The 16,404-nt window shown below is 32.9% G+C and overlaps 1 protein-coding gene across 4 annotated transcripts; it reads right to left on the reverse strand.

The window, feature by feature from the left end:
• Positions 1-3,011: 3,011 nt before the first annotated feature.
• On the reverse strand, positions 3,012-13,459 carry CYCA2;4 (Cyclin A2;4). 4 transcript variants are annotated; one of them, XM_028247455.2, is made up of 12 exons: positions 13,245-13,459; positions 11,132-11,486; positions 10,483-10,750; positions 8,148-8,281; positions 7,126-7,218; positions 6,104-6,237; positions 5,568-5,643; positions 4,576-4,652; positions 4,439-4,472; positions 4,200-4,349; positions 3,978-4,112; positions 3,012-3,481 (listed from the first exon to the last, which is right to left on the reverse strand). In XM_028247455.2, exons 2-12 carry the CDS (start codon positions 11,423-11,425, stop codon positions 3,428-3,430), a joined length of 1,449 nt encoding a protein of 482 aa, XP_028103256.1. In that variant the 5' UTR covers positions 11,426-11,486; positions 13,245-13,459; the 3' UTR covers positions 3,012-3,427. The 4 variants fall into 4 exon arrangements, with proteins under 4 accessions (XP_028103256.1, XP_028103254.1, XP_028103255.1 ...); XM_028247453.2 differs by having other exon boundaries at positions 3,012-3,484; positions 13,245-13,381; XM_028247454.2 differs by having other exon boundaries at positions 3,012-3,484; positions 13,250-13,371.
• Positions 13,460-16,404: the final 2,945 nt, after the last annotated feature.

The following is a 16,404-nucleotide window of genomic DNA, read 5'->3' on the forward strand; positions in this document are numbered from 1 at the left end:
AACATTTGCAGCACCACTTTGTGAAATATGATTCTTATCCTTTACGACATCTTCCATGTCCTCTGCTCCTTTAGGCCGAGAAAGAACCCCAAGCATCGGTTCCAAGAAAGTTTTCCAAATCTTTATAACTTTATCCAACTATTCAGTCGTACAAACTTCACCACAGGAATATTTGACTAGCTGGTACAGGTCTTCATGGATGTCCTAATTAGGATATTCAAATTCCATATGTGGAATGATAGTTCTTCTATTTCCAGCAAGCGTACCCAGCACGACATTAGCCTATATCTAGATTCCATTAAAGAGCTGGAACAGGAGGCCCGTGCTTGTTACGAAGGCATCATCGTCCAACTCATATTGTGGTGTTTCGCGGCTTAGATCGCAACATTCTGGTGATGGCGTGGTAGAGACAGAGGCGAAGGTAAAGCCCGCGGCGTCAAAGATAAAAATCGAGAGAGGAGAAAGGAAAAGAGAGAGAGGAATGTGCACAAAGAGATCCACAATATTATTTTTTGATGTTTAAAGTCCCTAAACCTACACCCATATATCAGAGCAGAGAAATTTTACTCTCTCTCTCTTTTCGATTTTCATTCTATCCAAACCAAACCCTCTCTCTTTGTGCACATTCCTCTCCCTCTGCTCCTTTTTCCTCTCTCGGTCTTCATCTTCGACGCCGCCGACTTCACCTTTGCCTCTATCTCTACCATGCCGTCGTCAGAATGTCGCGATCTGAGCCAGACCATCGCGATTTAAGCCGCGAACCACCACGATCTGAGTCAAACGAGGATGCCTTCGTAACAAGCACAGGCCTCCTGTTCCAGTTCTTTAATAGAGTCTAGTTATAGGCTAATGTCGTGCTGGGTACGCTTGCTGGAAATAAAAAAACTATCATTCCACATATAGAATTTGAATATCTTGATTCAAACATCCATGAAGACCTATACCAGCTAGTCAAATATTCTTGTGGTGAAGTTTGTACGACTGAACAGTTGGATAAAGTTGTGAAGATTTGGAAAACCTTCTTGGAACCGATGCTCAGGGTTCATTCTCGGCCTAAAGGGGCAGAGAACATGGAAGATATCGTAAAGGATAAGAATCATATTTCACAAAATGGTGCTGCAAATGTTGGAGAAAGTAATGGCAATCCAATTGGTGGTACAACTGTCATTACTACAAAAAAATTAAATCCATCTAGAAATGGGGATGAAAGTACTCCACCCGAACAATCAAGTTCCTGCCGAGTTTGGTTGATAAATGGTGATAATGGGGTTAAAGAAGATGGTCCTCATGATGTTGATCATACTGTATGTAAAAGTGATACCTTACATAACACTTGGAAACGTTCAGATTAATACTATTGTGGCTAATGAAACATCTAGGCTCAGCAGACAAGGTACTTCAAACGAGCAGTTAGCTAATTCAAATACATCACTAGTTGTAGCTTTTTAGCAGGCACTGAGGGACTCTGAAGATACACATCTTCAACTAGGCAGATGTTGTGTTTTCTTAGTGAGATTGTCTTTCACTTTTGTGTATAACAATCTCTACTTCATGTATTGAATTGAATTTCTCTGGATTGGTCCAGAGAAATTCTCTAAATTGGACTGAATTTTTTCTGGTTTGAACTAAATTTTCTCTGGGTTGATCCAGAAAAATTCTCTGGTTTGTTTTTTCTAGGTTGGTCCAGAGAAATTTTCTGATTTGGATTGAAATTTCTCTGGATTGAACTTTTCTCTGATTGTTCAATTTTCTCTTGATTAAAATGTTCAATTTTCTTTAGATTGAAATTTTCTCTAATTGTTCAATTTTTTATGAATTGATATTGAGAGACTTTAGACATTATGAAAATATTTAATATTTTTTATGTTATAAAATCTTAATATCAGGGATCTTAAAAAAATCCCCAATTAATATTTACTTGGTAATTAATATATTTTAGTTAATTATATACATTATTGCAAAAAATAAATTACAAATTAATTTAGTAATCAACCTAAATTTAAGTTTAAGTTTGAAATTAGGTGAAAATATAAGGAAGGAAGAGTACTAATACAAAAGAAAAGGTAGATAAGAGTAGAAAATAAAATAAAAATGTGGTTTGATCATTTAATATTTACCATTAAAGGGGAACATGCTGATAAAATTTTTTAAAAATAAAAAATAAAAATAACTTTGTATTTTTGTATGAAATTATAAGAGGACTCTCTGCATGTTATTGAAGTGCTGTGACGTACAAACAGACCAAATCATAAAGAAAGAAAATAGATTTGCACTTCCATTTTTATTTTTATCTTTAGAAAATTACATAAATTACCCCAAGGTTTCATCCTTAACAACAAATTAAACCTTGAAAATTTAATTTTATCAGATAAAATCTAACATTTTAAAGTTTATATCAATTCTAACTACCAATCAAACTCTATTAACCAGACTAACTAAAAAAATGATAATGCTGTCTTTCTAGCTATTATTTTAATATTTTTAGGGATAGTTTGGTCAATTCATACATTTTTTCTTCCCAAACTCTCCTCATACCACCATGGCACACCCTTCTTCCCCATCCACAACCAACACCTTTTTTTCTTCCCCTTTTTATCTGTTCATAGAGTTGTCCATAAACCAATAAGATTCAAGGAGATAGACAAAGAAGTATGAAACGCAATAAATGATTTGAATTCAGTAGTCTACGTCCATTAAGAGATTATCAAGTTGAAAGTACAAATTTAAGCTAATTTACATTCTTCTTTCCTATCATGAAAAAAAAAGGTAGAGGACATTTTTTGATTAACAATATATTCAAATCTTCCTATGTTGTATGCTATCAACTTCTAGTCTTCAATTCAACCCATGTTGCTAATCTTAGTAAATTCTCAGAAAAAATATTCAGGTGAAAGAAAAAAAAGACAAGAAAATGTGATGCATTCAAAACTCACACATGATTCATCACCAGGACAAGAATTTTTAAATAAGAGTAATAGTAGTAGAGAAAAGCATAGGAAAAGAGACACAGGTACAGATAAAAACAGTTCATTCAATGGATGCCTCGGCAACAAAAGTTATACGAATCATCAATTACATTTCTTTCTTACCAAACTTACAACCCAACAATTAATTTTTATCTTTCAGGTGATTAGTTAGTTCAGAAAGAGATTTTGGGATTCAACTTACAGAGGTTTGGAAGAACCAAACCCAACAAAGTTGTGAAAGAATTATGAACAGCGATTTGAAAGGTAAAAAAGAAAATGGGCAGAAACAAATATAAATGAAGCAGAAAATTGAAAAAAAAAAAAAAAGATTTAAAATTAGACATCAGGTAAAACCTCAAGGAAGAGAGGCCGATATACAGAGGCAACTCCCATCTGGTATGGTGAAGAATCTTTATCTGTTAGCACCCTGTTGTGGCTATGATAAATCAGCCATGCTATCTTTAGAAGAGTGTTTGTAGAAGTTCAGGGGAAGACAAAGCTGCTACAGATTTATACTGCTATCATGGAAAAAAAAAACCTTGTTAGAATGAGTCCAAGTTATAAGCTATGCTAGATTAAAAAGAAAAGGAAAAAAAAATATTGAAATGTGAAAGTGATAGAAATTAACGTGAAAGAAAAGAAATGAAAAGTAAAAGATAATTCTTAGCAAGCATTTGATTTGGATGAAAATTTTGCAAGAAAGAGAAATTTGAAATTTTAATTACAAGTAACCCTTGCATGGATAAATTTTAAATTTTCTTAAGTTTTCCTCTATTTTTTTGCAAGAAATTAAAAACTTGGTTACCATGCTAATATCGGTTGTACAACAAAGTTAACTTTTCTTGTAATTTCCACCACTTTCAAAATAAACAAACTAAAAAAAATGTTTCATTTTTTCTGTCACTCACTTTCCACCACTTTCGTACTAATCAAACTCAGTCATATGGTTTCAGATAGCATAAGATGGTAAAACTTATTAGATCAATCTTTCATTTTGACACAATATCTTACCTTATCTTGCCTGTACTTTGCACGGATAGCATTCAGGGGGCAATCGTTGGTATTCAGTTGTAAACCTTGTAATGCAATAACTGCAATTTTTAGATCCGATGCCTTGTAATTGGTATAGTGTTCCAGAGTTGCATTCTGCAATATATCGTAAATGAAATCATACCCCCTCATAGCTAGAATTGAAGTGTGGTAAAAAAAGAAACAAAAGTGAAGAACACAAACCCATGGGTGGCCCGACTGATCTAATGTCCATCTAGCAAGGAATACAGCTGATGCAGCAATTGTGGAAGGAAGTAATTTCAAGAACTCATAATCGACTAATGTCAGTTCTGCTAGATAATTTGCTAAAAACTCCAGTTCAAGACTGGGGGTCTGCAAGTGCAAGAATTAGAAAAGTTGGTTCATCTTTGAAGAGAAATTAGCCAAAACTCCAAATACATGACGTAAACCATCAATATTACCTTGTAAGAAGCTTGTGCTGCTCGTAAGAATCTCCTGTAAACAGTTAAATATGCACAAGGATTTACATCAAAAGCTTAAGTGATCAAATGAAGACTAAAATTGATGAAGATGATGGATACTAGACAAGCGGAAGTACCTCAGGAATTTTTTTGCAGTCGGTGCTGAAAGTTGAAAACCCAAATTTTTTAAAACTTGACTCTCCATTTTCAGAACCTACCAGTTCACGACTTGGTAAGGAAATTTGATACATCAAATAGGCAACGAGAATTATTTAGGGAAAATAAATAAATATGAAGAACAAAGAATAGGTCTCACAAGTTCTGAGAATAAAGAGACCTCCAAGGCCTTTTGCAAGTTAAGAAATAAAAAATCATGTTACTGTAATATGTTTTTCAATTGCATTCATTCAAAATGTTCAAGGGACTATGCGAATGTCCAACTTAGGTCAAGCTAGCTACATGAATCCTTTTTCGTCAGTCTAATCTGTCAGGGGCTATATGCTTAATTGAATTAAATAAATTCATATCTTTTTTAACACCTGATTTTGTACTCATGAACAAGTAATAAATACATGCATGCCTGCATACAAAGCTGGAGACATACATAAAATTGCATTTTTATCAATATATGCATATGTTGGAGAATAAAGAAACAAATATCACCTCCTTTGCATCACTCTTGATGGCCTAGTGTTCCAACTGCAAGCACAACAGCTAGGCATAGAATGCCAGCCAGATCAGTGGATTATTGTACTGAGATACCATGATATTCTCATTTAAATTCAAATTCTATACACGAAATTCTGGCAGATCCTGAATCTGATTCAACTTTCTAATTCTATACACAACATGCAACCCAAGCCACTTGGGTGTCCCCAAAGACAAGCTCCAATTCTTTGGTCTAAAAGTGAATTAAAGCAAAGAATATTTTTAAATTATGGATGGGATCCTGGTAGCCTGTGAGAAGATATAAAACTAATTGACCTTCAGCATCAATTAATTTAGGGTTAAGTTTATATGGAACTCTTATTTATGAAAATTTAAGCAATATAAGTATTTTATAATGAAAAGTAAAACTATGTTCTTAAAGTGTCACTGATGCACAGGAAGAAATTGGGTTGGGACATACCTCTCCTCTAGAGTAAGTGTTGTCCGTGATGAAACAAAATTCCTCCACCCGAGGTGCACAAATCTCTTCATACTTCCTTTAAGTCATAAAGAGGAAAACCACATTGAAGATCAGATCACATTCAAAAAAAAAAAAAATGAAAATAAACATTAAAAATAAAATACCCAAGATTAGTGTCAAATTGATTTTCCAACAATATGACCACAAATGGCATAGGAATCTCTGTTGCTTATCAACTATACATAAGAGCAAAACACAATTATCCACATCTCCAACACTCTGCCTTCATAAATCAGCACAATTAGTTATATCTTATCCCCATGCACCTCATTGTATTTTAAGCCTAAATGGGTCCGTCCCAGGAAAGTTATGCTAAACAAAGTAAACATTGCTCTCCATAAGTAACAGATTCACTGTTTTCCATGTGATCAATAGCCTTATATGCAATATTGTCTATAATTCATGCATCCTATTTAACATTGTAGTCCAAAACGTCTGAAAGAAACATGATCAGAATTTCACTGAAGCAAACTTACGAGGCGATGAACATGCAAGTGATGCCAAGCAATTGTAGTCTTTGCCTTTCAATGTAGTTTTGAGAGAGAAACAAGTCAATGAGATGCACAGTGAGATAAATTGTGTCTGGCACCAACTTATATTCCTCAGATACCTGAAACCAGAGTTAAAAACAATCACTATTTTTCCCTTTCAAATTGCACCATTTATTTATACAAATCATAAGACAACTTTAAGGAACATAAACAATGCACTGACATCTAAAAACTTGATAACTAGAAAGCAAGAAAATGAAAAGAGAGTTCAACCTCTTAAGAGAAATTCCAGATATTCACTCATTTGCAGCCTCGTGCCATGTTGCAACTGTTCAAACTCCAAACTAAAAAGTGCCAAACTATTCCCAAATGGGGAGTTGTTACGGTGTGCACCCTCGAAAAGGTGTATGCAGTATGCACCCTACCACAAACTTCATTGACTACCTCAATAATTACCCTTGGATAGTTTAAAGGCAGTAACAAGAAATTGGATAGAAAGAGATCCAATGCAAGAGGCAGTTTCTAATTTAACCTTTTTTTATACGAAAATCAGAATTATAGTTTTAAAAGCCAATAATAGCAAGATTGTTGACTTCTAAGGTCTTCTATCATTAAATACAGTTCTAAAGATGAACAATATGTATAGATGTTGTAGCCAAGTGAATATAAAATGGATAACAAAATAAAAAGGCTGCCATCCACACCACAAAATACTAACAAGCGTGCGTTCGCACACACACACAGATTAAACCTAAGACATGTTAATCTGAACTTTTTCACTTACTAATAAAGAAGAAGCAATTTGATGGAAGAAAGTAAAGAGAAGTAAATGTAGCAAATGGATCCAAATTGAGAAAATCTCCTCAAAATAATTTAAGTAAATACTAATCACATTCACTTCCAAGGCACATTACCAATTAGCTTCGCAACTACTACCTAAACTTTCTAACAGAAAATGCATAAATTTGACTGCTTGATATAGTAACAAGGGTCAAAACCACACCAACCTCAACAAGCCAATCAACCAAAATTCCCCTCATGCTCTGGGTGATATCTCGCTGTACTGTTTCCATAAAAGTAGTATGTGGCCTTCGGATCAGCTGGAGAAACAATGATTAGATCCCAAATTATTGCAAGGCATCTTGTAGAGAGATAAAGAGAGAGTAAAAACACCATGAGGTCATAATCTTAACAGGAACCTTGAGGCTAGAGCCAAGGTTTCTTTGTGGTGGAAAAGATTATGCAGACACTTGCCATTTTTAATATTTTCATTTAAATATAAATACATAAGTTTATTGCAGCAATGAAATTAAATTACTGCATATATTTCAGTGGTACAATCATAAGCTACACATTTTGTTCGACATCTGAAAAATCAAGTGTCCAAATCAGAACAAAAACTAGTTCTAGAAAACAAGACAGCAAATTAATCTCTTTTTGTTTTCAGAAATTGCCTCTTGTCAAGGATTCTCTTTCCTTACTAAAAAAACTTCTGATTTCAACTAAAGATTCCTCTTTATGATCAGCAGTGGTAGGTGTGATAAGCCTCAGGGGTTGCATTGTAGATTCTGAAACGCTAAGCTAAGTATAATACTCTCCAAGGTATGTGCTCTCTCTATCTCTCTCTCTCTCCTGCTGTCCCACATATTAGATTTGGGCTCATTAGTCATTCATTACTAGTAGGAGAGTAACCCCACACTTGTCCTACATCATCCCATTAAAGAAAGGCATTATTGAATGTTGTGCAGATTGAAAAGCAATGTCGTGAGAGTTGGCATGCAAACTAAAAAGCAAGCAATAATCCTAGATCATAATTTCAAGAGATGGAACCAGAAAGGGGATGCAACAACGTCGAATTCTACAAAAGGCAAATTTTGCATGCATGAGTGCATGCCACTGTTTCCATTTATTGGGGAGAGCATCCAACAAGTCAAGTTCATGAATTATACTCTTAAAAATCGCAACATCAGCAGCATAAGAACAAACATCAAACAGATAATAAAAAAAAAATAGTAACTACAGCACAAACCTCCGCAACACGTAAATTGCTATAGATATCAGGAGCATAGATGGTGCACAATAGAGAATCCTTTTGGTCAGAATCAATGTTTGTAATGTCTGGCTTGGTAGATGCAATCAACTTCCCACAAAGGCCAACTTCATCTGCTTTGTCGGTTACAAAAGCATCATTCTTGGTCAAAATGTGAAATTAAATAATGCAGCACGTAAAACAAAAACAAAAGGACTTTAAAATGAAATCAAAAAAGAAATTGCTATAACAATGAAACCTTCCCGGAAGGTCATGATATTTTTCAAACTATATGACCCAATATTCATTGAGCATATAGCCCTTGACAGAGCGGAATGGTGAAAAAGAATTTATGTAGCCAACCTCACCTAATTGGGACACAAGTCTTAATCTAGTTTGATTTGGTTTATCAGGCTACACAAAATAGGATCAGTCATATCCACAAAAGTTTGTTAAATAACACCAATGAAGAAGAAGAAGAAACAATACAACTATTAATGGCCAAAGTTCAACCTAGGAAACAATGTAGCACATAAGGTAATCCTATAAATGGGCAAAATGGTATGATCACATCAATTTTGGGAGGAAGGAACCAAAGCTGAAAAGGAGTGGTTTAAACAATGCTTATTAGCAAATTGGATTCACAACTCATCCTTTTTACATGACATTTGACGACAATGGTTCCATGTGTAGTAGAATTCTTTCTCCGGAGGACTGCTTTTATTTATGGCAGAGAAAGCTCCTAGAGGCTTCATTGAGATCAACTGCAGCAGCAAATCCAGAAAGCCTTAACCACCCAGAAAATTGGTCATATCTACTAGAATTCTACTTGCAATTTTTGTTTCCTTTTTTTTTTTTTTTTTCTCTTTTTTTCTATTTCACTTCAACATTTACTCATGCACTTTGTATTTCTCTGTTGCATTTCTTGCATAGTGTTTCTCACATATAATGGCTACCATTAGCAAGTCCTACATTGCACATATGAAACCCCATAAACATATTTGTGATATAAATATTACCTAAACTTAAGTTCATAACTCTCCATTTTACTATCACCAGATTCACCACTGAATGTTTTTCACATCACAGCTCTTGATTACTGTTCATGGATTTTTCCTCCAATTGTCTGTTTAATAACTTTTCATCTATTAGCAATGGATTGGAAGGAAAATAAATTGTTTACTCCAATGATCAAGCCAAAAGGCTTCCCAAAGCCAAAAAAAGACCTTGCAAAAACTCATCTCCAATGGTGAGCTAAATGCATTGCCAAAATATGACAAAGCCAAATTTTGTGCCAAATTCTGCATTGCCATTTTTTGCCACATCAGATTTGCTGCCTTAAAACCCAACTATTTTTCCTACTAGAGTTCACAACTTCCACAAACCAAAACTCACAGGCTAAAATTGTAAAACTCTGAGAAGCATGGACACGGACACGTGACACGACACGGATACGACACGGACACGCTGACACGTTAATTTTCAAAAAATACAGGACACGATACGTGGGGGAGACGCATGAAATATATAATTTTATATATTTATTATATATTATATATATAAATATATCATTCAAATATAATATAAAATGCAATATGACACTAATTTCTATAAATTTATATGGATTTTGTTTTATTATTATATCTTAAATTATTGTATTCAAGCTTATAATTAGTTTCACATGTGTCTAATCGATAGACACGTGTGTTTAAGTGATTGACACATGTGTCCTCCAAGTGTTCAAAGAGTGTTTGGATCTTTAAAAAAAATTTAAAAATAAGACACGTTTTGAAGAGTGTCAGACACGTGTCCTAAGAGTGTCCAAAGAGTGTCGGTGTCCGACACGAACACGACACGGATACGTCACCTTCTTAGAAGTGTCCGTGCTTCTTAGGTAAAACTATAGAAAGAATTCTACAAATTACAAAAAAACAATTCTAAAAATTATAATTAAAGAATTTAAATTACACCAATAATCACAATTTATCCATCTTTAAAAAGTAACAAATCTAGAGAAGAAAAACAAAAAGAAAAAAAACTTGATACTCATCTCATCATGTCAGTGAGAGAAAGAGTTTGGTTGATCCAGAGTGCAACATGTAGAAACTAGTTGAATTGATGTGGAACTTGATTATGCCAAAATGACAAGTCACCATTGGAGTGGCATAGCCAATAAATGACTTTTTTGCACTTCACCAAACCAAAAAATGGCTTTGACCATTGAAGTTGTCAGTGTGTAGAAACATAGGACTGATGTGTGTTCTAGGATTTTGTTAATATCAAAATTGGTAGAAAAGGTGTCATTTCATGAATGAGAAATCAGGAGAAGGCAAACCTCTCTCTGAAAATTTTAGTTGTAAAGGAAGTTCAGTATTTTGTTTTCCAAGCAGATGATTGTCTATGGCACACCCTTTCACAGTAATCCCTGTCTGACAAGGTATGTTGTCTACCAACTTCACTGAACATTCAACTTCTGTCTTCGCAGTTTCTTGAGCTATTTTTGTTTTTGATTCTGCTGGAAGCTGCTGCATTTGTACTGCAACAGAGGGAGCAACCTTGGAAACATTCGCCGAACATTTTCTGGCCGGTTTACTATTCTTTTTCTGACAATCGGCATAATTAACAGAGGTCAGTTATGACATTTTAAATAAAAAATGAGTATTATTTATGGCAGAAAGTCCAAGTCATGCAGCAAATCTAGCTTCTAATAAAAAAATATTTAAAATGGGTAACTTATAGTCAAGATAATCTTTGAGCTCCTCAACCAGTTTAGTCTTCACTATACTAAAAAATGCTGCTCATTTAAAGCTGATCTCAACATTAGGATTGCTTTTCTTGGTAAGGCAACAGCATACCTATCCAAATTTCATTTCTATGAAAGCAACCATTTTGAGTCTTAATACTAAATAATATAAGAAACTGTTTTAAAATATTTTCTTTTCCTTGTAAGTATAATATAATCTCAGCAGAATGAGTGTACAAACCGAAATTTTAGCTGCAATGAGGCAGTTCTTATAGGAATCACAGCAAACATTTGTGACATCCTTAAGCACTGCCCTCCGCTTGTGCTGAACACCTGCAGGAACAGGAGCACTGTTCTTCACCTCGTCCAAGGCTGCTCTTTTTGAGTTTATCCTTAAAACCCGCTTTTGATCCTGCTGTTTTGGTGCTTCTGACTGGGGAATCCCTCCAGTTGCACGACAGGCAGCAGCTCGAGCTCTTGTTATTCGAGTAGTAGGTTCTCCAACATTAGCCATAACAATATTTTCCTTCTTCATATTTACAAGCCTTGGAGAAGAGCAAGAAAGTGCTTTCAAAGTCGAATAAGACTCATCAAACCTGTAACAGTATACATATCAGGGTCAAGTGTTCAGATGAGGAGTTGCAGAGTAGGGAACAAGCTAGTAAAGAAATATATTATGAGAGGAAAAAATGTAGGATAAAGCTCAAAGACTGAATGTAAAATAAAGCACTAATTTTTTTGGATAAGCAAAGTAATGCATATCTCATAAATAACCAGAAGAGGGGCACCACCCATGTCGATAGGGAGGTAAAGGATTGCCAAAATGAATCTAGGAATCTAATAGAATGAAATATATCAAATTAAAAAATCAATAGTGAAATAAAGCCATTAGAATCAAATGCCAGAAAATATTGTTTAGGCATGAAACTATCTAACATTATAGTTTGATGATTCTAAGGCTCGTTTGTCTGGACATAAAATATTTCCAATGTTTGGTTGAACAAAAAGCAAGTAAAATATTTTTTATGAAAAATGATTTTTCTGAAATAGCCCAAAATGACTTGCATCCTGAAATTCAGTTAGCCGTTTTTGCTGTGCTTGAGCGAGCTTGCTGTGAATGCCAGCAAGTGCTTGGTACAGAGTGAGATGAGTTTATGGAAATATTTTTCAAGTGTAATAAACAAAAATTCTTTTTGTGCAAAATCTTTTCATATAAAAATATTTTTCAGAGTAAAATATTTTACTCCAAAACGAACGGAGCCTACATGAAAATTTATAATCTGCAATTGACAGTTTCAAAACAAACAAAACACCTATCTTAGCTTTGGATCTATAGATTTCAGGGATTCCATCAAGCATATCCATAAACCAAATGGGAAGACAGAAAAGAAAATGGATATTCAAATAATAGATTAATACAATTTCTTAGCATAAAAACTGTATATCTATCTGCATATATCTACTTGGAAGTGAATTCCATTACATCAATTTAGTTCTGCATCCTAGGTAGGTCCAATTTACAAATCGAAATGGGCTGAAATGGATTATTACCATGAAGGCTAATTAAATAATTTTATAAAATATCAAATATGCTAGATTTTAAAAGATGAGCTAAATTCGATGAAAATCTTAAACATTCATAGTTTTTGAAAGAATTCACCAATGTAGCATACCAAATTGTATGTATTTACGATGAGATCCGTACACATTTACTGTTGACAATCCAGCACAGTTTTATACAATTTGTTAAAAATCTCTTCAGAACAGAACAATTAAAGATCAGCAAATTCAAATCAAGCAAATATAAGATGAAATTCGAAATGGCATTAACCAACTAGAGAAGAAAAAAAAAAAAACAATCAACATTTCTCTAGTAATAGTCAAAGAATCAAATACTAATCTGAAAATAAAAGTATTCAATACTCAAGCTAACAAATTAAAATTTTCAAAAATAAAAAACAAACGGTAGAAAGATCTATCTAAAGCAAACTCAGAATATTAAAAAAATAAAAATAAAAAAGAAGGGGAATACTGGATTTGTTTGAATTTGGTTTTTTTTCTTTTTTTTCTTTTTTCTTTTTTCATCTACCTAATATGTTTTCTTGGACCCAATACAACCAAAGACCAAGATTCCAGTTTTACAAATCTTTCTTTCCATTTTCATCATTTTCTCAGCAACTAAACGCAGTTTTTCACTGGAGATGAACCATCTTCCCACAAATCTACGTTCCAAAACTTCAAAAAAAAATTCAAATTTCAAATTCAAATTCACAAAAAACAACAAACCCATATCGATCCGTGAACAAAAGATTGAAACAAAAAAAACGATGCATTGCAAATCGAACGAAGTTAACCTTACTCAGCATCCTGAGCTCGAAGGAAACAGAGTAGGTTCAGATCATGCAGAAGAAGAGTGAGCTCTTTTTATAGAGAGAGAAAAAGAGTGAAAATATAGGGGGCGCATGAGCGGGACGGTGTACAGTTCAAAACTTCAAAATCCAAAGAAATTAAGGAGAGAGAAAATCAAAGACACGAATTTTTAACATTAAAATATTATTGTTTCGGTTTCGAATTTACAGGGATGGCTGGCTTGACTCTTGTTCGACTATAACGACAGTCACCGAAGTAGAGATTATTTTAAATTAGAGTAGCGTAACAGATTTTAAAAATTTTATTAAAATTTTTATGAGTTTCACTTAAGGGTCGTTTGGAATAATTTAAATAAATATATTTTTTATTTTTTTATGAAAAAATGTACAGAAAAGTAGAGAGGTAATGTGATGAAAAAAATATAAAAAGTTATGAGTTTCACTTATATGAGGTATTTAGGAGTGATTTGGGATGATTTAAATAAATATATTTTTTAATTTTTTATCAAATATGGGTTATGTTTGAAATAATGTGGTAGAAGTGATATGACTTAAATAGAATAGTGACTTCTTAATTTTTTAATTTTTTTTAGTTATGACAAACAAAGTTTTAATAAAAAATTTTGATAGAACTTTTGAAATTTCTAACATTTTTATTTAAATTAAAAATTTATAATTAAAAAGTAAAGTTAAAAATATTTTTCACTTAACCTTTGTTTGGCATCTCAATCTTGAGTTAAAATAGTCATAAAATGACAAAATAAGTTAAAAAATTAATAAGATAAAATATCATATTTAACCTATAATCATTTTATTTTTTCTCTCATAAAAGTCAAAAAACTCATCTCAAAAGAAACTTTTTAACACATGTTAAAATAGTCAAAAAACTAAAAAAGCAACTCACATCTCAAACGAATCCTTAATTTTTTAAAAATTAGCTTTTTTTAGTTTATTTAAGTTATTACTACTTAATAAATTATAAATAAAAATTATATCAAATAATCTAATACAAACTCTCATAATTAAAAATAAGCTATAAACTGTTTCCATAATTTCAACAAAATATCCCCTTGTTTGGCTCTCTATCTTTTTGGTTCTTTTGGCACTACAATTTTTTTTATTATTATTTTACTTATAAAAAAAAGACGTACGAAAAAATAGAAATGTGATATGATAGAAATAAATCAATGAATAACTTATTTTAATAAACGAACCGAGTTCGAATTTGAATATTAGGCTTGTTTAGTAAATAAATCGAATTCGAATAAGTTCAACTCATCAAGTTTAGTTTATTTATCTTTATTTAAATTATATAATAAATATATTATTTATATATAAAATAATATATAAATGATATAAATAATAATAAAAATTATTGAACTAAGCCGAGTTCAAGTTTCATTAATATTAACAAGTCGAATTCAAACTCAGTTAGTTATCGAGCCGAGCTTAACCTCAATAAACAAACTTGATAAGTAAATGAGCCGAATTCAAACTCAGCAAAACTCCATTCAACTAAGCTTGGCTCATTTGTAGCCCTCCACCTCCTAATCCTTTTCCCTTGAGTCCAGAACCTTTTCCATTAATAAATTTTATTCACTAAACAAATATTAATATTAATTTTCATTTTTTTGACACTCGTTAAAACTTACTTCTAGAGTGTGTTTATTTGGACGAGTTGAATAAGGGATGATTGTAATTTACCGAACTGTTAGTTTTGAGATACGTTGTCCGTGGATTATGGTTGGAAATGATGTGTATCCTATGTTTGTTTATGTAACGCCCTCAAAATAAACCCATAATATCATACAGTCAAGTTACAGGAAAGAGATACTATATTACAATCATCAGAGTGTCCTTACAAAATGTATTACACGTTGACAACAAAAGAAACTGCCCTATAGGCTTACAACTTTCCAAGTCAACACTTGGTTACAAAAATAGAGTACTAACTCAAATACATATTTAACCCTTGGCTTGAATTTACACGAAATACATCCAAAGAAAACAAAACAACAAAATAGTCTGTTTGCCTCTAACCTTCCAAACTATGTTCTTGAAGGTAATATACCATCGGTACCTGAATATGAAGTCCCATGTAGGGTGAGCCATAACCCAGTAGAAATACACTAAACCAACTATAAACAATGACTAAAACAATAGCATTAGATAGGTGGTTCACACTTAAATTCCAACGTATACGATGTTACGGTTTCATGACAATCATGTCCATATTACAATTCATTTTCCATTTCTTATCCAACTATAAGTTTGAAAACAAGGCTTAGAGTCTGGCCACATAATTTAATGAGATGATAACTCATCACTAAAATACTTTCAAAATTTATAATGGATACCTTTTTTGGTGCTGTATCAGAGTCAACAAAAACATTCCCATACTCCACAAATGATACTGATATACATTTTAGTGCTATATCAAATCAAACAAACACTTCCATACTTCACAAATGATAATGATATACATTTTAGTGCTATATCAAATCAAACAAACACTTCCATACTTCACAAATGATACACATTTTAGTGTTGTATCAATCTCAAACAAAATCCGGTTTAGAGGTCCATCTCCCGTCTTCCAATAAACCGTGGAGCACATCCCTCATCTCCTCCCACACAATACAACGTATATAAGCAATTATCATATACAAATTTAATCAATCAAGACAAATAATACACATTTTAGTGCTATATCAATGTCAAACCAAACACTTCTATAATTCACAAATGATACACATGGTAGTGTTGTATCAATGTCAAACAATATCCAGTTTAGAGGTCCATCCCCCATCTTTCAATAAACCGTGGAGTGCATCCCCCATCTCCTCCCACACAATACAATGTATATAAGCAATTATCATATACAAGTTCAATCAATCAATACAAAATTTTGATGTATTATACCAACCACCATACTCAATAGCATACTCAATTGATTAGTTTTAATTTGCCTAATCATCATGCATTGTCTACAACAATCAAGACTATTCTCCACCGATAGCCCAAAGTAGTTATTTCTAAACAGAAAATAAATGCACCAAATGGATAAAATATCAACATTTTGTCTAGGTGAGCGATAAATTAATCCAACTACACTCTTTGATCCCGTACCTTTCCAATTTGAATA

This window comes from Camellia sinensis, chromosome 15, assembly GCF_055761805.1.
Source record: "Camellia sinensis isolate YWXY chromosome 15, ASM5576180v1, whole genome shotgun sequence".
Classification (NCBI taxonomy): Eukaryota; Viridiplantae; Streptophyta; class Magnoliopsida; order Ericales; family Theaceae; genus Camellia; species Camellia sinensis.